The 26133-nt window shown below is 46.0% G+C and overlaps 2 protein-coding genes across 6 annotated transcripts in view; both read right to left on the reverse strand.

The window, feature by feature from the left end:
* Nucleotides 1-10709, reverse strand: part of RRM1 (ribonucleotide reductase catalytic subunit M1) — a 36631-nt gene extending 25922 nt beyond the window's left edge. The window contains exons 1-3 of one of the 2 annotated variants that reach the window (XM_046017182.1): nucleotides 10450-10707; nucleotides 3722-3810; nucleotides 1148-1325 (exon numbers count right to left, since the gene is read on the reverse strand). In XM_046017182.1, the coding sequence (XP_045873138.1) occupies nucleotides 1148-1325; nucleotides 3722-3810; nucleotides 10450-10468 (286 nt within the window). In that variant the 5' untranslated portion in view covers nucleotides 10469-10707. Of the gene's footprint in view, nucleotides 1-1147; nucleotides 1326-3721; nucleotides 3811-10449 lie in introns of both variants that reach the window. The other variant, XM_046017183.1, reaches the window with a different exon arrangement.
* Nucleotides 10710-11841: 1132 nt separating this feature from the next.
* STIM1 (stromal interaction molecule 1) overlaps nucleotides 11842-26133 on the reverse strand; it is a 188997-nt gene continuing 174705 nt past the window's right edge. The window contains exons 8-14 of one of the 4 annotated variants that reach the window (XM_046017702.1): nucleotides 22484-22651; nucleotides 21894-21994; nucleotides 21380-21615; nucleotides 20153-20245; nucleotides 18412-18478; nucleotides 16035-16071; nucleotides 13590-13771 (exon numbers count right to left, since the gene is read on the reverse strand). In XM_046017702.1, coding sequence (XP_045873658.1) covers nucleotides 13727-13771; nucleotides 16035-16071; nucleotides 18412-18478; nucleotides 20153-20245; nucleotides 21380-21615; nucleotides 21894-21994; nucleotides 22484-22651 — 747 coding nt within the window. In that variant the 3' untranslated portion in view covers nucleotides 13590-13726. Of the gene's footprint in view, nucleotides 13772-16034; nucleotides 16072-18411; nucleotides 18479-20152; nucleotides 20246-21379; nucleotides 21616-21893; nucleotides 21995-22483; nucleotides 22652-26133 lie in introns of all 4 variants that reach the window. The other 3 variants (XM_046017699.1, XM_046017703.1, XM_046017701.1) reach the window with 3 other exon arrangements.

A 26133-nucleotide genomic window follows, 5' to 3' on the forward strand; every position in this document is an offset into this window, starting at 1 on the left:
CCTCAGTGCCTAGCATAGAAAGTGCTCAATAACCAAATACATGTTGAATAAACACATAATAATGCCTCAATTAAGGAAACAATCTTCCAGAGTTAGCGTAAACATAGGTTTTTATAATTTGAAAAAGATTCCCTGGAGATTCTGATGACCAAATCATTGAGAATTATTGGTTGAAAATAAAGAAAAACAGAAATTATCTCCTCTCAATTTTTTTTATCCCAACAGAATAGAAATTCAACTTTAAATTCATAATCTATCACCCCAAGCATTTCATTTCTATAAACAGTTAATAAGCCCTGTCTTTTTGCTCTTCTTCAAGACATCATAGCAGAGTGTGGCCCTCTGCATTTACATATAAACTTACGTAGGCACACATAATGCTGGCATTTTGATTGGGATTGTCTTGAGTCCATAGATCAATTCTGGAATAACTAATATATCTACAATAAATCTAATGAAGAGGTTGATATAACATTTGAGCTCCACATAAAGATCTGGAATTGACAGCCAAAAGATTTCTAATCTTGGGTCTACCAATTGACTTTTCATATATCACTTGTTACATACAGAACAAATTATTTAACCTTCCTTTGCCCACATTCCCAGAACTATAAAATGGGAATGATGCAATGAAGTGCTTGCCAATGGTGACAAAGGATATTTTGCTCAACCAAGAACTTGCCAATAATTATTACTAATTTTTCAACCACACCACCACCAACCACCTAAAGACAGGCTTTAAAAAGAAGGGGGGAGGGGCACCTGGGTGGTTCAGTCCCTTAAGCCTCTGCCTTCGGCTCAGGTCGTGATCCCAGGGTCCTGGGATCTAGCCCTACATCGGACTCCCTGCTCAGAGAGGAGCCTGCTTCTCCCTCTCCCTCTGCCTGCTGCTCCCCCATTTGTTCTCACTCTCTCTGTCAAATAAGTAAAATCTTTTTAAAGAGAGAGAGAGAAGGGTGAAGAAAAGGATCCACTGATTCTCACACAGCAGGTCAGCAGCATGGAGAACCAGGAAGTTCCAGTCCCCTCTCTGCCACTAACTTTCATGTTTTTAAAATAAGATGTAACTTTTCTTTTGACATTTAAGGTTTCACTTGAGGAGGCTTATACATTTTCTGAGAATTCTAACTTTTCCCTTAAGACTCACCACTAAATACTTTCTTTGTTTCTTTGTGCAAGTTGGAGACGGCAATCCTTGCTGCCAGGATGGCATAGTCAGGGTGCTTAGTCGTCAAGGTCGCAGCCGTCTCAGCAGCCAAAGTATCCAGTTCCACAGTGGTGACCCCACTGTACAAGCCTTGGATTACTTTCATGGTGATCTGAGCCTATTAAAATAAAACCAAGAACTACTTGAGCTTCCCCAAGAACCATTAGCCTCCTTAAAAGAGCAATGAAGAAAACAATCAAATTTATTATGAAAAAAAAAATTTTCCTTTTCTGAAAAATTATCTTTCAGAATGTTGGACTATGGGAAACTTAGTAATGAGAACTCACAAACCAACAAAGCCGTAAGAAAAGACACACTACATATGCAATGAAGAGGCAGCACCAAACAAACAGAAAACCCAAGGACAGCTTTTAGAAAGAGTAATGGTCTCACCAGAAAACAGCTGAAAACAAACCAGTGATTTTATAAGTATCTCCTCATCTTTCATTCAAATTGTCCCTTTGTGGTCGGGGTTCGAGCTACATACTTACCCATTTTCCCCCAATCCTACTTAAGGACAAGTATGAGAAAGCAAATTAATCAAACTTTAATCATTCCAATTAAAGGAGATGAAGGTGTAAATCAGTTAGTGACTACTCTTTTCTTAGCACCTCACAAATTACAAAGTAGCTCGATTTTCATCATCTTCTCTGACATTCCACGGCACCAAGTAAGACAGGTATTATTACTATCACCTCTCTATGTGAGAAACTGAGGCTCGGGATACTGGGACTTGCCCACGGTTACTATGACCCCTGCTCTACATCCTATTCAACTTCACTGCATTCACTGTTTTCAAGACTATATTGTAAGAGGTTCTCCTTTTTAAAACACACAAGGCACAAGTTATTACCATACATTTTTAAGAAAAACAAATTCTTGGGTGTTTACTGAATCTTTAACACACCTTAATTCAACAGAAAATTGATGCACTTCCCAGGTGACCAAAGTATGTCCCCTTCAAAAAAGTGTGTGTGTGTGCGTGTGTGCATGTGTGTGTATGTATTACTAGTTTATAATCCATTCTACTTTATTATACATAATACCAAGCTCCTGATCACTTTCTTCTCAGATCCAAGAGGTTTAAGTTTCATCCAGTAAAAGAATAGTGAGTCTTCTGGTGCTACATGGCAAGTAATCAGAACTCAGGATAAAATAACAAGTCACTTGTATAAGTCACTCCCCTTCTCTTTGAACATTTCCTATTTCTAAAACAGGAGGATGAATTAGGATGATCTCTCAGACACATTACAACTCTAACATTCTACTATTCTAATTATTGTTTAGAATTCCTAAATATAAAAATAAATATAAGATATATTTTATTTATATTTCTAAATATTTATTTATAATTTATTTATAATATTATATTGCCAAATATAAAAGAGAATTTATGATAAGCATATTTTAAAGTCATTTAAGATTATTTTCTTTTGAACATTTTGGTCAATTCAATATTTATCAAGTGTCTAATTACATACTTGGCAAGCACTACAGATCGTAAGAATAAGACAGAGCCCACCCTTGATTCTAGGTGAGGACAGAGACATATAATTTCCATATCATGTGATTAATGCTAGGAGGCCAGCATTAATGCCACAGCAATACAGATAAAATACCTAAATAAGGCTGAGGCAATACAGATGGCTTTGGAAAAAGGGTTCTTAGAGACTCCATTTCAAATATCATTTTGGAAACAATGTGTAAGATGCACCTGAACAGGGCAAGATTAGAGGAAGACACTTTAGAGGCCACAGCAGTCCAGATTAGAGATGATGAGGGTCTAGAGTAAGGGAGTTATAAAAAATAATGAGAAAAACAGAATAACTTGCTTATGAAGCATTCTCTTTAATTTAAATGTTGTCCATAAAATCTACTTTCTATTACTTAACTGTATTTCTACATAAAAAGCAAATTTCAGGGTGCCTGGGTGGCTCAGTCATTGGGCGGCTGCCTTCAGCTCAGGTCATGATCCCAGGGTCCAGGGTCCTTCCTGCTCAGCAGGAAGCGAGCTTCTCCCTTTCCCACTCCCCCTGCTTCTGTTCCCTCTCTCGCTGTCTCTCTCTGTCATATAAAAAAGTAAAAATCTTAAAAAAAAAAAAAAGAAAAAAGATTAGATACATTATTTAAAAAAAAAAAAAAAAAAAAAGCAAATTTCAAACTAGTTCCTATAAAACGACCACAACTCCAAAATAAGCTTTTCTATAGGCTTTTCCACTTATGAATAAAACAATTCACCCAAGGAAGTCTCTAATATGAAATGTTAATGTTAAGTTTTCCCCTTTGTTCACTCTGATAATTCTCTGAAAAGAACTCACAGGACCAAAAGTTAGAAACTAAGTTTTATTTTGTTTTATTTTAGAAGATAAGTTTTCAGCAATGAATTCATATTTATATCCAAGGCCATAACCAAAATACCAAACCAAAATATTTATCAAGTAAATGATAAGAGATAAGGGACTAGTAGAAAGAATCACAGGAAGCAAGGTTTAAATATAAATCATATTTACTTACAGGATCAACAAAATCCATATTAAGTCCATAACATAGCTTCTGGATTCGAGATGTAATTTTGTCGAACATAACCCGCTCTTGGCGGCCATCTGAAGAATCAAACCATGCAATTCATATTAGCACTAATTAAGACAGCAACATCAAAAAATCAGAGGTAATCAACACATGAACTTTAAAAATTGACAAACATGAGATGCTATTTCACAGAGAAAAGATTCAGATCCCAACAGTCATCAAGAAATTTTTTTTTTAAGATTTTATTTATTTGACAGACAGAGATCACAAGTAGGCAGAGAGAGAGAGAGGAAGAAGCAGGCTCCCCACTGAGCAGAGAGCCCGATGTGGGGTTCGATCCCAAGACCCTGAGATCACAACCCGAGCCAAAGGCAGAGGGTTAACCCACTGAGCCATCCAGGCGCCCCAAGAAATTATTTTTTTTATCTTCAAAAAGTAGGGATTCTATACACAAAGTCTTCCCTTTTCCCCTTACATTATATATAAATCAGCTGGATTCTCACAATAACTTCCTAAATGATTTTTCTCCCTTTGTCCCACCCGGCAGCCAGAATTATTCTTTAAAACTTAAGTCAAAATCATGTCATTATCCCCTTCAAAAGTCCTTAACAGTGGTTTATCATCTCCTTCAGAATTAAAGTAAAAATCATTCTAACAGTCCATAGAATCCTCCACAACCTGTCCTGTGTGCCCATTCCCCAACTTCAACTTTTGCTTTCCCACCGTTCCTCACTTCCTCTACCCTGGCAACCCTGGCCTCGTGACTATCTATACTTTTTTAGGTCTTTGGTCAAGGTCATCTTCTCAGTGAGGCTCCCCGATCACCCTATTTTAAACTGCAATTCCCCAAACACAGCTGTGCTCTTCTTATCCCCATTCTCCTTCTATGCTTTATTTTTCTCTACAGCACTTAGTATCATCTGACACACTATATATTTTACTTATGTATTTGTTTACTGCGTGTGTCTCCCCGCTCATCCACGAGAATATAGCTTCCAGAAGGAAAAAGAGTTTTTGATGTTTTATTTACCAATATATTCCCCAGCACCCAGACCAAGGACCAAGGACTAGCCCATAGCAGGAGCTCAAATATTTACAAAATGTTAAATGATTTAAAACCTGTCTCCAGGGATGCCTGGGTGGCTAAGTCGGTTAAGCGCCTGCCTTCCACTTAGGTCATGATCCCAGGGTCCTAGGATCGAATCCCGCAACAGGGTACCTGCTTAGTGGGGAGTCTGCTTCTCCCTCTGCCCCTCCCCCCACTTGTGCTCCCTCTCTTCTCATTCTCTCGCTCATTCTCTCAAATATAAATAAAATCTTTAATAAATAAATAAATAAATAATAAAGCCTGTTTCCATTCTAACACCTTCACGATAAATTTAGCTTACATACCCTTCTAAGGTAACTAACGATTTTGAATGTACTTCACACCATGTAAAGTTCTTCGTTTTTTTAAGATCTTATTGATTTATTTTAGATAGAGAGAGCATGAGTTGGGGGGAGGGGCAGAGAGAGAAAATCCCAAGCAGACTCCCCAGTGAGCACACAGACTGAAGTGGGACAAGATGGGGCCAAGATATCAGGACCCTGGTGCACCTGGGTGGTTCAGTGGGTTAAACCCTCTGCCTTCAGCTCAGGTCATGATCTCAGGGTCCTAGGATCGAGCCCTGCATGGGGCTCTCTGCTCAATGGGGAGCCTGCTTCCCCCCTCTCTCTGCCTACTTGTGATCTCTGTCAAATAAATAATTAAAATCTTAAAAAAAAAAAAAGCTGCTCTTATAGGGAAAACACTGATCACAGTATCTGTGATACACAAGAGACACTCAATAAATGTTAATTTATCTCTTTGCCCCTCCCATCCTTTTTAACTAGTAACTAAAGGACAACATGTTAAATATATGTTTACACTTGGCCTTCTCATTCATGTCTGTATGTTGAAACTTAGCTCAGTGGCTGGCTGAAGAATAAATCAACAGTAAGCACTACTAACCTGTCATCAACAAAACTATAGTGAAATAAAACACCTCGGGCTCTCGTGCACTGAAAGACAGCCCTTCTCTTTCTGATCACCATTGTGATCTCCTATTCTGACCAGACTGACATATGCAGGGTTTAACTCTGCAACAGAATAAATCTACTGGCTATCACTGGGACTAGGCGGTCAGTGCTCTACCAGCTGGCTAACTAAGCAGACAGATTTCTGTAGCTGCCAAGTTAGCCAGGAAACTGACAAAAAAAATACAATAGCAATTGTATTAACTCGCACTGGAAGGGGGAGGCAGACTAATGGTCTAAAGGACCATTCTCTAGCCTATCATTCTATTAGTCAACTTTGCAACCCCTAGATGCTAACTTTACCACATCATTAATCCTTGTTTCTCACTGCCTACATGATCCTCTTCTCTCAAGCAATGTCTTCCTTAATTTGGCCCCCATCACCTCTTCACCTGTTCCCTGTGAAACATCATTAATTCCCAACAGGGCCTCCCAGTCCCACACCCACATCAATACCTGTACCTTGCTCTGCCTACAAGTCCCTCTTCCCACCTTTCCATACATCTAACTCCTAATTAATCTTCAACTCTCACCACATCCACAGCACCTGCCCCCAACACTTACAGTGACCTATTCCTCTTCTGAAATCTTCTAGAATACTAATTGTCTGATTTCCTCTTGATTATAAATTGTTTTCTCCAGGGGCGCCTAGGTGGCTCAGTTGGTTGGGCGGCTACCTTTAGCTCGGGTCATGATTCTGGAGTCCCAGGACAAGTTCTGCACTGGGCTCCCTACTCAGGGGAGAGTCTGCTTTTCCCTCTGACCCTCCCCCTTTTCATGCTCTCTCTCTCACTCTCTCTTAAATAAATAAATAATATCTTTTAAAAAATAAAATAAAATAAACTATCTTCTCTAATTCTTTCTTCAGCAAGACTGCTAATACCGTAAGACCAAGGATGTGCCTCTTCTACAAGGTATGAATATTCAATCCCTTCTACCAGGAAGGCTCAGCCCACAGATCTTCACATACCTGGTTCCTAATATTACTCAGAGCTCAGGGCAAATGCCAGCTCCAGAGAGCTTTCCCTCAGGAAAGACTATCTAATTCAAGATTACCTTTTCCATCACCTCTATTATGGGTTTACTTGTCATGCTCTCCCTGAAAATTAACTGATCCTACGTTTGCTTCTTTCTTATGTATACTTACCACTCTCACCCACACAAGAAAGTAAACTCCATGAGAAAAGGGATTTAGCTTGTTTTGTTCATGGCTGTAATCTCCAGTACCTAAAACAGTTCCTGGCACAAAGTAATACTAAATAAACACTTCCTGAATAACTGAATGAATGGGCTCCTATAGCATTTACTTTACCTACCAGGGTTTTTATCGTATTTTATTATATTAAGTTTTCTGATGTGTCTATCTTTTGCAATTGATTATTAAGATCCTTGAAAACAGGACGCAGGTCTACCTCCTCACCGCTGTTTCTCAGTGCCAGCAGAACATCCACAAAGATTTGTAAGATAATACAGTGGGCTGTAGAGGTGATTAGGAAGAAAGTAGGGAGGGAATAATGGGAAAAGAGAGGAAGGGCTAGAGAACAGATTTAGAAGAGAGATTACCAGAGTACACATGGGTGCTTTAAAAGGAATTATTTGGAAATGTTAATTTCATTTTATGAAAATTGGTACACACACACACACACACACACACTAGTGTGTTCTCAGTCATGATGTAAAATGTAATTCTTACTGTGGATTGCAACCCAAAGTTTTGAAAACCATATACTATATTCCAAAGCACACTTTACAACTCAGCTACACTGCGTTTATTGCAATGGTTCTCAACTTTAATTCTTTAACCTTAATCTCCTTGAGCAATACAATACTCTCCCATTAGGAAAAATATCTGAAGATAGCAAGAGAAAAACTCACCTACAATTTCCTTCTGTTATCTAACAATTTTCATATGGATTATTCCTATGTCCCTAACAATCTTAAGATCTCTGAAGATGAAGCTGCTTTCTTCCTCTATTATTTCCCTCAGAATCCTTAGCAAGATATAAGCACATTCAGTAAGTACAGTAGTACTCCCTTAGCAGCAAGGGATACATTCCAAGACTGAAATCACAGAAAAGTACCAAACCCTATATATACTGTTCTTTCCTGTACATACATACCTATGATAAAGTTTAATTTATAAATTAGGCACATTAAGAGATAAACAACAGGGGCACCTGGGTGGCTCAGTGGGTTAAAGCTTCTGCCTTCGGCTCAGGTCATGATCCCAGGGTTCTGGAATCAGGCCCCGCATCGGGCTCTCTGCTCGGCAGGGAGCCTGCCTCCCCTTCTCTCTGTGCCTGCCTCTCTGCCTACTTGTGATTTCTGTCTGTCAAATAAATAAAATCTTTAAAAAAAGAGAGATAAACAACAAAAACCAGTAATGAAATAGAATATTGTAACTGTATACTATAATGAAAGTTATGTGAATGTGGTCTTTCTCTCAAACTATCTTGTGGTATTGTATTCACCCTTCTTGTGATGATGTGAGATGACAAACTGCCTATGTGATGACATGAAGTGAGGTGAAAGATGTAGGCCCTCTGATGTACACTTAGGCTACTACTGATCTGACAATACTCGAGAGGATCATCTGCTTCCAGAACACAGTTGTTGGAGTAACTGGAACTGTGGAAAGCAAAACCCTGAATAAGTGGAAGAGGACTACTACACAAGTTAGATTGACTGCCAGTTGCCCTCCTGGATAATCACATTAAAATTAACAAAAATGACAGAAGCTAGTCTGCTATTCACTGGCATGCCAAAAATAAGAGAGAAAAAGAAAAACCCCGAGCACGTTAAAAATAAAAAATAAGGGGCACCTGGGTGGCTCAGTCAGTTAAGCGTCTGCCTTTGGCTCAGGTCATGATCCAGGGTCCTGGGACTGAGCTCCACTCCAGGCTCCCTGCTCAGCAAACAGTATGCTTCTCCCTCTCCCTCTGCCCCACCCAACAACCACCCCCCTCGTGCTCTCTCACACTCTGTTTCAAATACGTAAATAAAATCTTTTAAAATTTTTTTCAAAAATAAAATAAACTCAAGTATAACTGTGTAAATTAACAAGCTCTGCTGAATGCTCACTAGCAGAATCTAGCTGAGAATCATCTGGATCAAATTATGTTCTCTGAAGGGATAAGAAACAAAATAAGCCCCACCTTTTAGAGCTTGTTGTAGACAGTACTTTTTAAACTACAGTATTTCAAAGTAGACCCAAAGGTTAAAAACACAACACAGGGGTGTTACCTACTCCAGTAATTTAAGTTCACAAGTCTTCAATTCATATTTGTTACAGACTTATCAAAAGGGAATCTTCATCTTTCCATACCTTTTTCTAAAGCTCTAAAAAACTAGATGTTTCTTTCATTCACAGGAATGGACCAATAAAACTGAACTATGTATTCTGGTCTTTTGGTCTCATCAGCTAAAATGGAGGACAGGGAAATTCAGAGAATGATGTTCTCAAGATACTAAAAACTGGAAGAAGGGCCATCACTGTCCACTTCTCTATCTCTTGGCTTTTATTAAACTCCCTGGACAAAACCAAATCAACCACCTGCCTACCCAGAGAATCCATTAAATCCTGTATTTTTAAATAATTTTTCTCATTCATTCTTCGAATTCCTGTTCGTGGCAAGTCGGGTGCTAAGTGTGGGCATAAACTCCGCATCTTTGAAATGGCTCACGGGCTCTTGGAGGAAACCACCAGTCAGTCAATCAGTAGTAAGTGCCTACAATTCTGAAATAACTTTACTGTTTTAACAGAGATAAGCAGATTCAAGTCAAACTTTGTTCCTACCTGCTTACAGTTCTCTTCTAGACATACGTTTTGCTCTTGTTTTTCCAATCTGATTAAACCTTTTGCCAAGGCAGGGGCTGTCTCCTCTTATAATATCACACAGACAAGCAAAGATCCGGCACAAAGGAGGAACTCGGCAAGTCTAATGGGAAATAACCGCTGGGGAAGATCCCAAGTCCCTGGCTCTTCCCAGTCAGTCCCCATCCTGTCGGAAGTTGTCCTGGCCTCCCTACTCCGATTGGGTATCAGTAGTCCCAGTCCCAAACTTGGCCGCACACCTCCCACAAAGGGCAAATTCCAGGCATGTCTGTGGCTAAGATCTGTTCTTTTTCACCCCACATCCCCACAAAAGAGATCAGGAAACTGAAGGCGAAGTCCCTTCTTTCTGGCTCCTCCCACTCCCTAGCACAGGTCACCAGTCCCAGGGTTTTCTAGTACACTCCGACGTGAGCCTGGGGTTGGAAACCCGACCATCAACTAACTGAGTGGCCTTGCGTCAGTCACCCCTCTCTGCACTTCAGATTCTTTACCCGAGCAGCGGAGCTAATAAATACTGCCCCGAGAATGCTCGGTGCACACAGTAACTACTCGATAAAGGGGAGGTAGTATTCTTTTGAAAGGCGGCAGGATGACAAAGCAGAGGGGCTCACGCTGAAGATCAGCGGGGGGCGAATGTGCGGGGGACGGCAGGGACAGACTGACGCAAGCCAGAGGCCGAGCGGGCTTGACAGGGCGGGAAGCCGGGCGGGCCGGGCGGGAAGCAGTAGAGGCGGGCGGGCGTGGCCAATTGCAAGGGCGGGAGCAGCCCGCGACCCCTTTACCTGCTCCCCACTAACCTGCTGCCCCCTCCCCGGCCTCTCACCTCGCTTGATCACATGCATCGCGGCTAGCGGCTGAGGCGCTGAAGGATTCGAGACGGAGCTGCAATTCGGAGGCGCCGGCGGGGTCGAGAAGGTGGTAGAGTGCGAAGGGTCGGGTTCCTGAGGGCGCTCAGGTGCAAGGACTGGATTTGGGTGCCAGAGAACACTTTCCTCCACGGAGCGGAGGCGCGACAATCCGAATCCCCTTCCCGCTCCCGCCACCCGAGACGCAAAATCCGCGCGACGGAGCTCGAATGACGCTTACTCGACGCTGCCAGCGTCCCGACTCGTGGGCAGGGCCAGCGCAGCCCCAAACGGGCCTCACCCGATAGCCGCCATGTTGAGTACGGGCAGGGCCCTGGAAACTGCGCCTTTTCCATGGCCACATTGGGTGGGGCAAGCCCGGCGAGAAGGCGGTTCTCCTGCCGCCATGTTTATTGTGGGCAAAGCCAACTCTGGGCCGGAACCCCGCGCGGCGCGCACAGCCCGCCAAGCCTGGGCCCGCCCCTCTCCTTGGCGCGCCCCGGCCTTAGTCAAAATGGTTCAGGTATTTTTGCAATAAAAACCCAACCATCCAAAACCCTTTCTTGCCTTGACGACTGTTAGAATATAATAACCCGACTGCTATCCGATGTGAGCTGTAGCCTGTGATCCACAGCTGGAGGCAGCCGGGAGTCCCACGCTCCTACATCGGAGGAAATCTGGCACTCAGTCCTTGGAAGAAAGTCCTGCGAGCCCGTGTTTGATTTTATCCTGATGGAGTGGGAGCTCTGGAGGAGTTTTGAGCAGAGCAGGGCAGAGCCATGGCCCATTTTGCTTTTATAATTCTCCAGTGGGTGGTGGCAGAAACAGTGGAGGCAGAATGGACAGTGCTTGGTGATTGAACGGGCGAGTGAAATAGGTAAGAGACATAATAGACAAGAGTGATGTAGAAGCTTGTGATCTGGACAACACAAACTGATTATCATGAAAACTCATGTGGCATCCCTTTATAAGATCTTTCATCGGTTCCTCATTACCCTCTAGATGTACCCCAAGCTCCCTGTGAAGTAATTCTAAAAGTCATAGGTGATAGGCAAAGCCATAGGATAGATAGGGTAAGGATGGCCTAAAGATGGGGTTGTCTGATTTGACAATCAAAAATAATGTATTCCAAATGTTGCTGGGACATGATTACACTGAAAAAGTTTTTATCAGAAATTTTAAGTTTAACCAGGCAGGCATCCTGTATTTCAACTGGGACATCCTGTATTTCAATTGGCAGCCCTCTCTCAAGAGACCTTTTGGGTATGTGTATGAGAGTTTCGGTTTTCCCTGTCCAAGGGGAAATAGTCCCTTCTTCATCCTGTCTCCAATGCCACAAAGAACACAGTAAGAGTCAAAGCCAGCAGAGGTTAAAATCTCCTACATGCTTTATTGGACTTCAAAGAGTCTTATGAAATAACACAGAAAAACCATGTGAGGGTGTCCAGGGGGTACAAGGCAGTCTTCAGCCTACCACCCTCCTAAGACCAGCCCCAGGTGCCTGCACCCCAGGCCCAAAATAGGATCCCAGAGTAAAGGCATGGGAAGAAGTGGGGCAAAAGGAAAATACCTTTACAGCCATAGCAAAAACAGGTAAGGGAGAGAATTGCCTAGAGGGTGGGAAGGGTGTGGGGGAAGAGGTCACACAGCTGCCTTCAGCTACACTATCTTCCTCAGCCACCCCCTTCCCTAAACCAGCTGTGTCCTTTTTGAGCCTCTGGCCCAAGCTATGCAGTAACATGAAAATGGGGTCTGACAAGGGGAGTATGTGGTGCAGGCACTTGGGAAATTCAGGAGATTTTTCTTTTTTCAATTTAAAAATGATTTTTTGGTTCAAATGCAACAATATCCTGCCCAACAGCTCCACCGCCCCCTTAGAGCCCTGTATCATGGCTGAGGCTCCCATGGCCAGTGGAGCCATTTGTCCTGAGCTCCAGGAGTACTGATGCTTGGAGAGCATTTGGGCAGCACCTCTTATAGTCAAACCCTCCTGCAGTGTGGGGGAGCAGGACTAAGAAAGAGGCAGGTGTAGGTGAGAGAAGAGAGAAAAGGTGACTGCCCTGTGGCCCACACATCTGGCTTCTACTTATCCCCCAACCAAGAGAGGAGTCTCTCCCGACCTACCCTCTAGCCTAGCCTCTCTTCAAAGTTCTCTAGTAGCTTGTTCTCTAGGAATGTGTTCCACTCCCCCACAAACCCCTAGAGGCTCAAGCGAGTGCCAGGCCAAGTTTCCTTCTGGCCCACCACACTCCCAAAGAACAGACCTCAAATATTGGGCCCTAGGCCCCAGTCTCAGGCAAACAGAACCATCATGGGTGGGGTGGAACATGTCTGAGGCACAGATGTCGGAAGTTACTCCTCCTATCTTCCCCCACAGGCTGCTAGGGGAAGTTGGGGAGTGGTGGGAGGGAGGAGCCTGAAAGCAGGAAACAGAGAAACAAGAAACCAAACTTCAAAACTGGGACAGCAGAGACAGAAGCTGGACCCCAGAGGTGGAGGTGAGGGCTGAGGGGACAGCAACTAAGACATGCACTGAAGTAGAGAGGGAGTGGCAGCAGCAGCCCATGGTTGGGAGAAAGGCAGGGCAGGCAGGCCATGGTGGTCAGTTAATAAATAATGTTGAAGGACCCAAGGATGAGGGGGGCAGGTATGTACAGTGGCCAGGCCCCTGGGCCAGCCCCTCCCGTGCCCCACTCTAGGGGCCAGGTATCTTGGAAGGAGAGGAAGGGGGGCAGAAGACCAGGGAAGGACACGTTGTCCCGCCACTGCCACTCTCATCCTGCCTACTTCTTAAGAGGCTTCTTAAAGATTTTGAGGGGAAACTTCTTCCGGCCTGGGCTGGCATCTGCCTCCTCGCCAATGGAACCATTATCCTCCTCAGCCACAGCCTTCTTGCCAGCCAGATGGGGAATGCGTGTATTTCGGCTAGCCTGCAGGGCTCGGCTGTCCCCAACTGGAGATGGCGTGTCTGGGTCTGGGGAACTGGAGCTGTGAGAACGGGAAGAATCCAAAGGCGGAGAGCCACCAGGTGGGGCTGAGGGGCTCAGCTCCATCAGGCTGTGGGCCTTATCCAGCCCATGGTTCAGTGCCAGGAGTGCCTTCTTGGCCAGGGCAGGGCTGTCAGGCAGTTTCTCCACCAAAGACCCGGGGTGGACCCCCTCAATCAGCCGGTGGCTGCCATTAGAAGTCATGGCACCGAGGGCCTCATCTGCAGCACGGACCATCGGAGGAGGCTTGGGGGCCACACGCTGGCGGTCACTCATGTGGAGGGAGGACTCCGAATCGGAAAGGGTCAAATCCCTGCAAGACAGGGCAGAGAGGAAGAAAGGGATACATACAAGAGAGGGGGGTGGAAGAAACGTGAAGAAGAGAGAGGAACAGCAAAAGAAGACAAGGAGGGGTGGAAATGGGTATAGAAATAGGGGTAGGAGTGAGAAAAGAGGATGAACAGGCAGGGAGGCAAGAGAGAAGGATGAGAAACAGAAGAAAGTGGAGTATGCCGTAAGTACACGACAAGAGATAGGCAGGAATAGGGAATGGGGACAGGTTGGGGAAGAGACAGAGAGAGGAGGGTAAAATCAGGGAGAAAGAAAGGCAAAAGGAGGAACAGAAAGAAATAAGAAGGACCAAGAGGAGGAAAAAAAAAAATAAAGAAAGAAAGAAAGGGAAAAGTGATAAAGAAGAGACAAACAAGAAGCAAAACCAAAAGTCATTACACCATCATCTGTCTGGCAAAGGGCTTTCTAATGACGGGTCCCCACCCTGCTGAGTGGCCAGGCCCTAAACTGGTGCAACCATATGCTTGAATCCCCCCTCAACAAAATCTCTGCCTTCCCATAGCGGGCTGGATTTCTTAGGACTCAACCCTAAACCAATACAGAACCCACACATTACCCTGAATCACCATTCCCCATGCCTTCCTCCTTGAATGACTCCTGTCACACCCCGGGACACATTCAGTCTGGGCCAGGCAGCAAGGAACAGGGCACATGCAGTAAGTGGGCCTGACCCAGGCTGGGGAGGAAAAGGTTAGAACAGCCTTGCAAATAATCCCTTATGCACCCCAAAAGGCCAGGCTGCTGCCTCTTTCAACCCACTCACAGAACTCAGAAAAGTGTTTCAGAGTTCAAACCAAAGTCTGCTGGCAGTTGGAAAGGGGGGTCTTTTTCGGAGCTCTGTGAAAGGGAGAGTGTAGGCAGGTGCAGAAGGACAGGACAGGACACTGGTCTCTAAGGTGGCAGTGGTTCTGAAGAGTTGCCACTAGAAGTCATAATTTCTATCTCTGCTTGAGGCTTCTCGTGTGACCTAGGACAAGTCATCTAGCCTTGCTTGGTCCTCAACTGTGGCCAAATAAAGAAATTACCAATTCAATTATCTTGCAAGGTTGTTTGGAGGATCTGATATGTTGGCAAATCACTTGGAAATGTAGACAGTTTGGGGGAAGGAAGATGATGAGCCCAGTCAAGCTGGAAGACCCATACGTGGGCCAATCATAAGAGACATCTTTGCAAGGCTGAATCATGGGGACGTAGCACTGCACACTGGACATGCACACACAGAGGTTAGTCCAGAAAGCTGAGGCCCTCTAAGGGGCTGGCTATTCCTAAGAAGGCCATGAACCAATTCCAGATGCCTCCTCTCTTGCCTCTACAGACAAAAGGGTAAATATGGGGGTCCCCTGCCAGTCTCTTAACTTTCCCTCTACTTTCCCAGAGGAGAACCCATAGTAGGGGCAGAGGAGAAGGCTAAGGGGAACACTTAAACACCCAAGTCAGGAAGCAAAGGGGAAAAATCAGGAGTGGGAGGGGAGAGCACCATAGGACCTGGAAAGGAGGAGGCTGTGGGTCAAAAATTAGGGAGGGCACCAAGGCCCAAAAATAAGCAAAAGCAGAAGGTTGACTCATAGCTCCTGAGGTTTATTTCTCTGTAGGAAGCAATTAACTGAGTAGCTACGCTGTGGGCCAGGATCTTCCTGGAGACAAGGAGCAGCAGAGAATATTCCCAGCTCCAGCTCCACCTACAGATACTGTCCCAACCACATCCTCTACTGTTTACTCATGTTCAGTTTCATATTTGGTTTCGTATATCTGATACTGTCCTCGCTTCTGTCTAAATGTGCCCTCGTTTCCCTAAGTTCCAAGATGATCCACTCCATATCCTGCCTTTTCCACATACATATGGACCAAGAGCAAGGCGCTGAGACAGTTCTGGGGAGCAACCGCACTGGGAAAAGGGGCCCTCTATCCTGATGAGGTGAGGCTCCTGGGAGCTTTTCTAATGCCAAGGGACAGCGGTCAGTGGGTTGGAGCCCTCCCAGCCTCACTCCTCGTACCCCACAGCCCCATTTGGTGATGATTCCCATCCCTCCGTGCCTTGTCATCAGTTAAAAGCTGAGACTTTCCAAAGCAAGAAAAGAGCCTGGAGGAAGCTCTGGCAGATGAAGGAGGTCAAAGGCCTGCTGAGGCAAGCTCACTTTCCCTCCCTGGATCTTTGAGACACTCACGCCAGGGGTGTCCCTCCCCACAGGCTGGGCTGCCTTGGGCTTCCATACCAAGCTACTAACCTTACTAGAGAGCCTGTTTGTCTTTAGAGATGGTCCTCTGGTGCATGGTGCAAAAGAAAATTAAGTAGTGAACAGGCCAGGTGGGTGCAGGTACCTCCCCGCCATCCCTCCCCACTGCCCTCAGCTTGGGCCTTTCGAGCATGGGATTCACAGCATCCCCTAGAGCCCTGAACCCCAATCCAGTCTTCTCCATCTCTATGGGGAAGGGCAGTCTCCTTGCCTAAGCTGCTGGATGGCAATGAGGATGAGAATGAAAATGAGCCACCGTGCTGGGTGAAAGTGCTAGCAAAGGCAGCCCCCTTTGTGAAAGACAAAGGAACAGCCCTCACAGTAACTATCCAGAAGTAGCAGAGCAAGAGGGACTGGCACCCAGAGTGAAGCACGACCAGAAATCCCCATGGCAGTCAGCAGGCTGCAGCCCCAAGGCCAGGGCTGGGCCAGGCCACAACTTCCGAGAAGAAAGGTCCCTCTAGAGGAGAGGGACTTTCTAAGGCTCCCCTAAGCTTGTTCCAAGCAAGGTCAAGGCTCTCTCATCTCTGACCCTAGCCTATCTCCTGAGGTATTATCAAGGAAAGGCCCAGCCCCTGCTAGACCAGGCTGTGGGAGAAAGCCTCTCATCAGTTCTTCCACAGTTCGCTTACTGAGACCTCTGGGAAGCACAGAAGTACCCAAAGAGTGTTCGAGACTGGAAAGTCAAGTTCTACACTGTGTTCTGTTCCTAATGAGCTGTGGGATGAGGGGAAAATTACTTGACCCTTCAGAACATTAGAGTGAGGGCACCTGGGTGGCTCAGTTGGTTAAGCAACTGCCTGTGGCTCAGGTCAAGATCCTGGAGTCCCAGGATCAAGTCCCAAATTGGGCTCCTTGTTCAGAGGGGAGCCTGCTTCTCCCTTTGACCCTCTCCCTTCTTGTGCTCTCTCTCTCAAATAAATATACAAAATCTTAAAAAAAAAAAAAAAAAGAAAGAAAGAAAGAAAAGAAAAGAAAAACTTAAAGTGAGTACTTTAAGCTCATCCCACCTATAAACTTTTCTTGCTCAAAACCCTGAACCTGTTTCCCCTCTTCAGTTCCCTAATTCCATGAAGGGTCCCAAATCCATTCAGTCACCCAAGCCAGAAACCTGAGTGTCCTCCTAGGTTCCTCCCTCTCCTCCACCCCTCCCAGACACCTGCCAAATTAATCCTCTCCTTTCCACCCCTAGACCTCAGTACCTTCCCTACTGGTCTACCCCAGTGACTTTCCAGTTTCTGTAGTCTCCCCTTCTCTTCTCATGTAGACCCCTATCTCCAAAATGCAAATCTGATTCTCTTCCTTTTAGAAATCCTTTTGCAGTCCTCCATCTCTTAAAGGGTAACGGCCCAAACCGCCCCCCTCAGAGCCCTTCCTCCTCCTAACCTCATCTCCCACCCCTTCCCACCAACACACATCCAAGGTCCTAACCACAAATACATCCTATTCTCTTGCACCTCCACGCCTCTGTGCATCAGGATTCCTCTGCCTAGACTACACTTTCTTCCTCTCCTGCACACAGGGTGTTGGCACAAATGTCATCTCTTCCATGAAACGTTCCACCTTTGCACACTGCTAGTCACTCCCTCCTCAACACCCCCGTAGCACTTCTCAAATTGTTCCCTAATTCTCTGTGTACCTCTCCTGGATGGCTGGGATTGTATCTTATCACATATAAACCCCATGTCCCGCAGAGCCTGGCCCAGAGTGGGTATTCTTAAATGTTCCATCAAAGGAGCAAAGGAAGCAAGGCCTCCACTGAAAGAGTGGATGTGAAGGTGCGTAGTTTAGGCCCAAGTGTGAGAGGACCATGAGGGAGGGGCGCTGCCCTCATTTTTAGAGTCAGCAAACCCCACACAGAGAAGAGCACAAAGTTGTGGGAAGTGAGGCTGACATTAAGAAGGAGCCCCGGGGCCGGGAGAGGACAGGATGAGGAGAAGATGCCCCACAGCACACTCCCCGCCTCCAACAGCTGAGCAGGCAGCAGCCAGCAGGCAGAGGCCAAGGTAAAGGCAGCAGAAGGGGAAGGAAGGGAGGAAAGAAAGAGAAGAGAGACAGCCAATACCCCAAGCTCTCTGAGTGCGCAGGCATCACAGCGCTGCTGTCAGAAGGGGGTGGGTCAGGGTGGGGCTCCATCTGGAGGAAATAGGAAGTGCTGTGATGGTAATAAACAGGGTGGACATGGACGGTGGTGATGGAGGTGGTGATGGAGGTGGTGGTGGCAGAGGAGCAGGAAGAAGAAGCAGAGGCAGATGGAGAGCTGGTCCCGTGGCCTTCAGAACTGAAAGACTGTCCAGATGAAAGGCTGCGCATTCGCCGCAGAGAGACCCGGCTTGTCAAGAAGTGGCCAGCCTCACCCTCTACCAACCTCTGAGATCCCAGGCCATGCTGCGGCTCCGTCAGGCGCTGCCGGACACTGCACTGCAGGGTGGGAGCTGCCAAGAGAGGAAAGAAGGGGTGAGGAAGGGCCAGCCTCCTTTGGGCTGGCAGGCAAGCAGGTTTGCCTCTAGAGAGATGCTTGCTGCGGGCCATTCTGGGCCCTCGGTGCCCATCTGGAGAATGGGGCACCGCCTCCCAAAGACCTCCCACCAGGGGTCCTGAAAGGAAGGGGAGATTAACGATGAGGTGCCCAGGGCAGTTTTAGCGGCAGCTACAATGGAGGGATACCGAGGGCCGCCATGACTAGAAAGGAGAGGCAGGCGGTGAGTGGGAGGACACAGGCAGGGCAGGTGTGGGGCAAGGTCCGGGAGAGCACTAAGAACCAGCCTTTCTAGAAAGCCAACCTCAGGAAATAATTCTCAGTGCGGACAAGGATTTATACATAAACACGCTCATCACATCAGTATTAATAAGCATATGAAAGTACACATAAAGTTGGAACAAGGGGAAAAGGATGGTATATCTGATTGCTGACAAACTATAACTATTAAAAACGCTGCTTAGGATTTGAAAAACATACAAAAATACCTATTAAAATATTCAGGGGAAACAAAAGGATACAAAATTAGACATAAAAGAAACACCTGGAACTATGGACCACAAAAGACTAGAGTCTGAAATGGGGCCTTTCCACTTGTAGCCATGAATTTGTGCAACTTACTTCCCGATTTTAGGTCCTGATTTATAAAATCCTGCAGGGTTGTGGTGAGGCTTCAAGAGAGTGCTTTAAAGTACCTGGCACAGTTCATGGCGCTCAAGAAATAGCAGTGGTCGTTACTACCTCGACCACATAAAAATCATTTAAAATTCCACAGACTTCAGAAGACTAAGAGAAGATGCTCAAAAAGGGTGGGGCTATGGGTGCCCTTTTTTTATGCTCATATTTACACTTTTCACTTTCCAAATTTCTTCTAGTAAGCATGCAGGCAACAAAGAGCCAGCTCTTGGAGCAATGCTACAAATCAGGCTCTTGGCAGATGATGGCCACCATACCCAGTGAACAGGATATATGGGCACTGGGTAACCTGGGAATGTACTAGAGCATCCCCCTTGGGCTCACGTCCAGCTCCAGCTAAAAACAGAGTTTCTACCTTTGTTTTTTTCTCCTTTACTCTGAGAGATGGGCCACCCTGACTTCTCCCTAAAGACGGGAGAAAGAGCCAGGTGACAAGGGTTCCAGAAACCACAGAGAGGCCGCAAGGGAGAGAACATGATTCCATGGTGATGGAGGGCTGGGGAGACAAGGCTTCTACAGCTGGTGGCTTTGAAGGCATGAAAGGGAGGCAGAAGAGGAAGAAGCAGCATGGAATGAGAAGAGGCAAAGGGGGAAAGAGAGAAATATGAAAAAGAAAAGAGGAGAAGGATCTTTTCCTTCTCTCTTTCCATCCCAGCCCAGCTGGAAGAAGGGCCACCAGGACTGCTGTCTAGCTGAGCTGAAAAGAGAAGCCCAAGGCTTCCATCACCATGTGTGCTCTCCCTCTGGTCCTCAGCTGAGCAGGCTGATCCTTCTCACCCCCGAACCTCTCCCGGCAGTTAGTAGGGGCAGTGCTGAGGGAATACAGGGAGCAGGCAGGGGAATGAGGCAGGCGGGGGAAGGGGCTCATAGGGTAGGAGTGTTGGTTTAGTCCCAAAAGTCGGAAAAACAAAAGCCCCAAAGGGGCTCCTCAAACCCGGGTATTTCCAGAGGGACTGATCATCCGAGCCGCCGGATGTTGAGCAGAGAGAGCGGTCACTGAACCTACGCCCCATCAGCCAGGCAGCATCTAGGGTCCAACAGCCAGGCCAAAAGGAGAAGAGAATCTAATTTACAGAGGGCTTCAGCCCACCCTTCAATGGGATCAGGGGAGGGCCAGGGGCAAGGGGTAGATGGCTCAGAGCTAATGAAGTTCCCTCCCACTTCATGGAACAGCCTTTAGGATCAAGACCAGCCTGCCAGTGATCCCGGTCTTGCTGGGACTTTGATTAAAGCCCTAATAGGATATCACATCGCTATGACAACACAGTCTGGCCACAGGCAACCTATTGCTGAACAAATTTACAAACAAATCCTGTCTGGAGCTGGAATCCAGCCTGATGAAAGAAACTGGCTTTCTGAAACTGAGCCCTTAAGCCAGCCCCATGGCATATGGGCCCAGGACCACAGCTTTTCCTTAAAATCGCCCCTGGTCCAAAGAAAATTTCAACCAGGCCACTCAGAGGTCAGCCCCTCATTTGCAGACGTTTTCCCACACAGTGTTGTCTCTTTGACTTTGCTCTACTCAGCTCTCACCACTGGAGGGGAGAAGAGGGGGAGGGAAGGCCCAGGAAAGGGTGCAGAGGTCCAAGAATTCAGGTGGAAAGCCAGACATGCTTGTGCAGGAGATCCCTCCAGGACAAGAACGTCTTTCTGGCTTGGAGGATTCAGGGCTATGTCTCTTTAAGGGAGGACTGCTTCATGGGGCCTCACACAAAAAGGCAGAGAGAAAAAAGATATCATCCCACTCACCCCCTTTAGCAATTAAGAATAAATAATATAAAAATGAAAACACAAAAGCACTCGGAAGGCAAAAATGAATATCATTTTTATATTATAAACCACCACAGGAGACCGTTTTTATGAAGGCATATGGGGAAGAGAGAGGAGGATAAAGGGATTTGGAAAACACAGAGTGAAGGAGACACACTGAACACACGGCCCCCGAAGGGCAGACAGAACATACAGTGAGGGAACCCCACCAAGAGCACCACTACAGAGGGCTAGCGAACGTGAGCTGGGCTTCGGAACCACGACCCCGCACTGACCACTGACTGTGCCCTCTCGGCGTCTGCCCCAGAAGCTGTTTCAGCCCTATGGCCAACAGTTCTCGGACCCTGCCTCAGAGGCCCCTTCCCTCCCCCACAGTCAGGAGGTCACCTACACTGCATGGACAAGGGTGACACAATCTCCTCATCCATGTCGTCCACGTCGTCGGTCATGATGAAGTGGGTGGGGTTGGGGCGCGAGCTGCCCATCCAGCTGGGGTCTATGTTGAGAGCAGCCACCAGGGAGTGAATGCCGGGGTTGTTGACAATCTGGAAGCCACAGAGGATCTCAATCTGCTGCCAGCGGTGCAGGCGCTCCCGCAGTGCTGCTGTCACCTCGCTCAGAGCCTGCCTGGAGCACGGGGAGACAAGTGAAGCCATGGGCACCTGGGGGCCCCAGCAGGAATGAGGCCTCTCAGAGGAGCACGCAGGGTGGGGGTGGGGGTGCAGGTCAGAACCGCAGTTAAGTCAGACACAGAAGGGCAAGGTGGGAGCCAGGTAAAGGCCGGGGTGGGAGACCAGCGCTGCTCCTCCACCAGAGAAGAAGTACAGCTGCGGTGGGGACTTTGCCCTCCCCCAGCTCGGAGGCTGGGTGGATGTCACTGGAGCCAGGCAGCAGGTGCTACTCACTTGGCAGTCAGGATTTTGTGATCCACATCATCCAGAGAAGAGCTGTGGGCCACGTGGAAGGTACCAAAGAGTGTGTTTCTCTTCTTTTTTATCTTCTCAGCCTGCAAAGATGAGGTCCTCAGCTTAAACAGAGCAGGGATTAGAGACTGGAAATGAGAAGTGCCTTTCTGTGGTGGGGTCCCCCTCCTCCTCCTAGCACAGCTTGGGCTGCACGAGAGAAAGGAAGAGAAGAAGGAAAAGGAAGGCAAGGGAAGGGTGTAGAGTGAGGAAGGAAGAATATGGAGGCAATGAGAGAAGCAGGAGGACCCCCAACCCCACGAGTGCTCTGGCCCATGGCAGGCCGGGGCTGACAGAGCCTTCCCTCTACCGGCTCCACCGGCTTCCTCTTTCCAGAAGGCAGGTAGGAGCACACCCATACCCTCATTCCCTCCTCCAGAAACTTGAGGACATCATCAGGAACTATATATCAGGAAAAGAAAAAGAACTCAGCACCAGGATACCTCCTGGTCCCACAGGAGGGATGGAGAGAGGAGGAAGGGCAGGGGAAGGGAGCAGGCCAGGAGCACAGAGGACAGGAGGGCGCATCTCACCCCCTCCTTGGCCACCAGCAGCTGCTTCTCGGCGTTTTGCTTCTTGATGTTATAGTACTGCACCTCCACCTCATGGGTCAGCTGCAACCACTTCTGAAGGGCCTCTGGAGCATACCACGAGCTATGTGATTCCAGTTCCTTCTCAGCTTTCCTCAGGGCCTCCCGGACCTGTGCAGCCAAGAGGTGTGACCCATTTACTGCTGCCAAGACCCCTCCAGTCTTCTGTCTGATACCAACGAGTTCAGAGTTCTCACCTGCTAGCTCATGGAGCTTTCAAGGCTCTCAAGAGGCTTGTATTTTATAACTACAAGGACACAAGCTCAGGGGACAGTCACCTACTCAAGGTCAGATCTCAAATTGAGATTTTTCTGTTGCCTGGACTAGAGCACTGTTTGCCCACACAATGAGTTGTCCCTCCCAGGGCACAGCCAAACTCAGCAATCCTCCCGGCTCTCTTGAGGCACAGGTCAGCTTAGTGAATCATCTTCTTTCTGGGAGTCGGGGTCTGTGTTTAGACCTCATGACAACACAATGTGGCAGAAAAAGCACTCGACTGGGAATCTGGAAATGTGGTTCTTGTCCCTGGTCTGTCACTCAGCTGGTCCTGCAGATCTCAATTTTGTGTGAGGAAGGATTTTTTTCCCCTCGAAAATCCAAACCATAAGTGAAGGGTGATCTCAGGAGGAGGTATGCAAACAGCTCAGGTCAGAGAGACCTTAAAAATGATTGCTACTCCCGGGGCACCTGGGTGGCTCAGTGGGTTAAAGCCTCTGTCTTCGGCTTAGGTCAGGATCCCAAGGTCCTGGGATCGAGCCCTGAATCTGGCTGTCTGCTCAGCAGGGAGTCTGCTTCTCCCTCTCTCTCTGCCTGCCTTTCTGCCTACTTGTGATCTCTGTGAAATAAATAAATAAAATCTTTAAAAAAAAAAAAAAATGATTGCTACTCTGGAAGGGGGTTGGCCTGAATGCTCTCCAAAGTCTCCTGTAGCCCAGAGGCTTGGCGTATGATTCTCCCATTGAGCAGGGCTGGTAGACTTTGAAGGGCACCCTCTACAAAGTGAATAGACAACAATCACACTTACTTTTAACACGGATGTTGCCAAAGGAGGCCTAGACATGAAAGAACCAATGTGTAAGCAGAAATCTCACTGACTTCTCAAGCAAGGAGCAGACAACGAAGCAGACGGTCACAAAGCACTGAACCTGAAAGGTCTGAGATTACACAGACATTATCTACACTGGATTCCAGCTATCTTCCCCAGGCTATAGTATACACTGAACTTTAGCTGGTCAGAATCCCAGAGAAAGGGGATTGAGAACAGGCTTATTATGCCCAACTTCAGCCAATGGGGCAAGTACCCCAGGGCAGGCCTGAGGTTCTCTCCATGGCCTACAATAGACTGGGAGGCCTCAGCTAAGGAGAGAACACCTTTATTCCTTAGACAGCCAATGAGAAGACCAATCTTCACAGGGCTTTTAATCCTTGAAAAAGAAACTATATACAACTTACTCCTGGCTTTGTAGATTTAAAATGAAGAACAGATGGGTGCCTGGGTGGCTCAGGTCATGATCCCAGAGACCTGGGATCGAGTCCCGCATTGGGCTCCCAGCTCCACAGGGAATCTGCTTCTCCCCTCTCATGCTCTCTCTTACTGTTTCTCTCTCTCTAATAAATAGATAAATTTTTTTTTAAATAAAATAAAATGAAGAACAGATACCTCAGAGTCTAATAAACCAAGTCTGAAAATGTGTGATCCAGTTCCACCTTGAAAGGAGTGAAAGGAATGGGAAAAGCTAAGGGGAGAACAGGAAGAGAAGAGGAAAAAGAGCAAATAGACGGAACTGCCACAGTCAGGAAAGGCCGGCCTAACAGGCTCAAAACTATTTAATGAGAGAAATACAAACAGGGAAATGGAAATGGGAGTGCGGAGTTAGGAGACAGAGACAGACACATCTTGCCACACACAAGGAATAAATGCCCAGAGAGAAGGGCTGTGGCAAGTGAGAGTATTCTTTTATTCTGTGGCTGCGGTTCTTAACCTGTCACACACCAGAATCACATGGGGAACTTTAAAAATACTGAAATCTGGACCCACACCCAGATTTCACTGATCTGGGGGTGCTTGGTCTGGGTATCAAAAATTTCGAATGCTCTCGCAGTGTTCTAATATGCAGCAAAGCTAATAACCACTGGCCATTGCTTTACAGGGTCACACCGGGCTCCCACTTCCCCACAGGATGTCTCGAAAGACAAATTATTATAATTATGAAAATTCAAAGATATCAGAGGGCAACAGAAGCAGTAAGACTAGGTCTATGGTTCTCAAAGTAGGATCCAGGGATCTTTGAGCACATCCTTTCAGAGCATCTGTAAGACCAAACTATTTTTATAATAATACTAATTTTATAATAAAATTATTTTTATAATTTATATATATATATTTATTTTATAAATGTTATAAATTATTTTATAATATTATATATTTATATATATTATATATTACATTATATATTATATATAATATTACATTATATATTATATATAATATTAATTATTTTATAAATATTATGAATTATAAATAATTATATATTTATATGTATTTTTATAATTTATATATAATTTTTAATAAAATGACATTATTTACCTACCTTTTTCACTCCCTTTCTCTCACAATGACTATGGATTTCTCCAGAGGTTACATGAGTAATATCAAAACAGATTGACTAGAAATACAATTTAAGAATCCAGTAGCCCATTAAGCCACACATTAAAAATAGTTGCAAAATTGTAAAAAAAAAAAAATTCTTAATTTTTTATTTTGAAAAATGCAGTAATTTTTCAAAAATGTTATTTGTGTTAATATGTAAGGAGTTTAATATACTTATTTTAAATGAATTAGTATAAAAGATTTTATCTATTTATTTGACAGAGAGAGGAGACACAGCCAGAGAGGGAACACAAGCAGGGGTAGTGGAAGAGGGAGAAGCAGGCTTCCTGCTGAGCAGGGAGCCCAATGTGGGACTCGATCCCAGGACCCTGGGATCATGACCTGAGCTGAAGGCAGACGCTTAACAACTGAGCCACCCGGGCGTTCCAGAATTAGTATTTTTTTTTTTTTAAATATTTTATTTATTTAACAGAGAGAAATCACAACTAGGCAGAGAGGCAGGCAGAGAGAGAGGAGGAAGCAGGCTCCCTGCGGAGCAGAGAGCCCGACGCGGGGCTCGATCCCAGGACCCTGAGATCATGACCCGAGCCGAAGGCAGTGGCCCAATCCACTGAGCCACCCAGATTATTTGTAATCTCTACACCCAACATGGGACTCAAACTCATGACTTTGAGATCAAGAGTTGCAAGCTCTTCTGACTGAGTCAGTCAGGCACTCCCAAATTAGTAAATATTTTAGTAAATATTTTTTTTAATTTTCTCAGTTCTAACTGGGTACATAGCAACATATTTCCCCTTTAAAAGTGTTCTTTGAGGTCCTCAATAATTTTTAAGAGTAAAAGGGTCCTGAGACCAAAAAGTTTGAGAACCACTGGACTAAATGAACTAAAAATCCAGAGAGGGAGAAAAAGCCTTTCTAAGGCAAGTTCACAGCTGTCAGCCATTTTCTTCCCTGGAGGCTTTTGATAGTTCTGGGTGAGAGC

The sequence above is a fragment of the Meles meles genome, chromosome 8 (assembly GCF_922984935.1).
Source record: "Meles meles chromosome 8, mMelMel3.1 paternal haplotype, whole genome shotgun sequence".
Lineage (NCBI taxonomy): Eukaryota > Metazoa > Chordata > Mammalia > Carnivora > Mustelidae > Meles > Meles meles.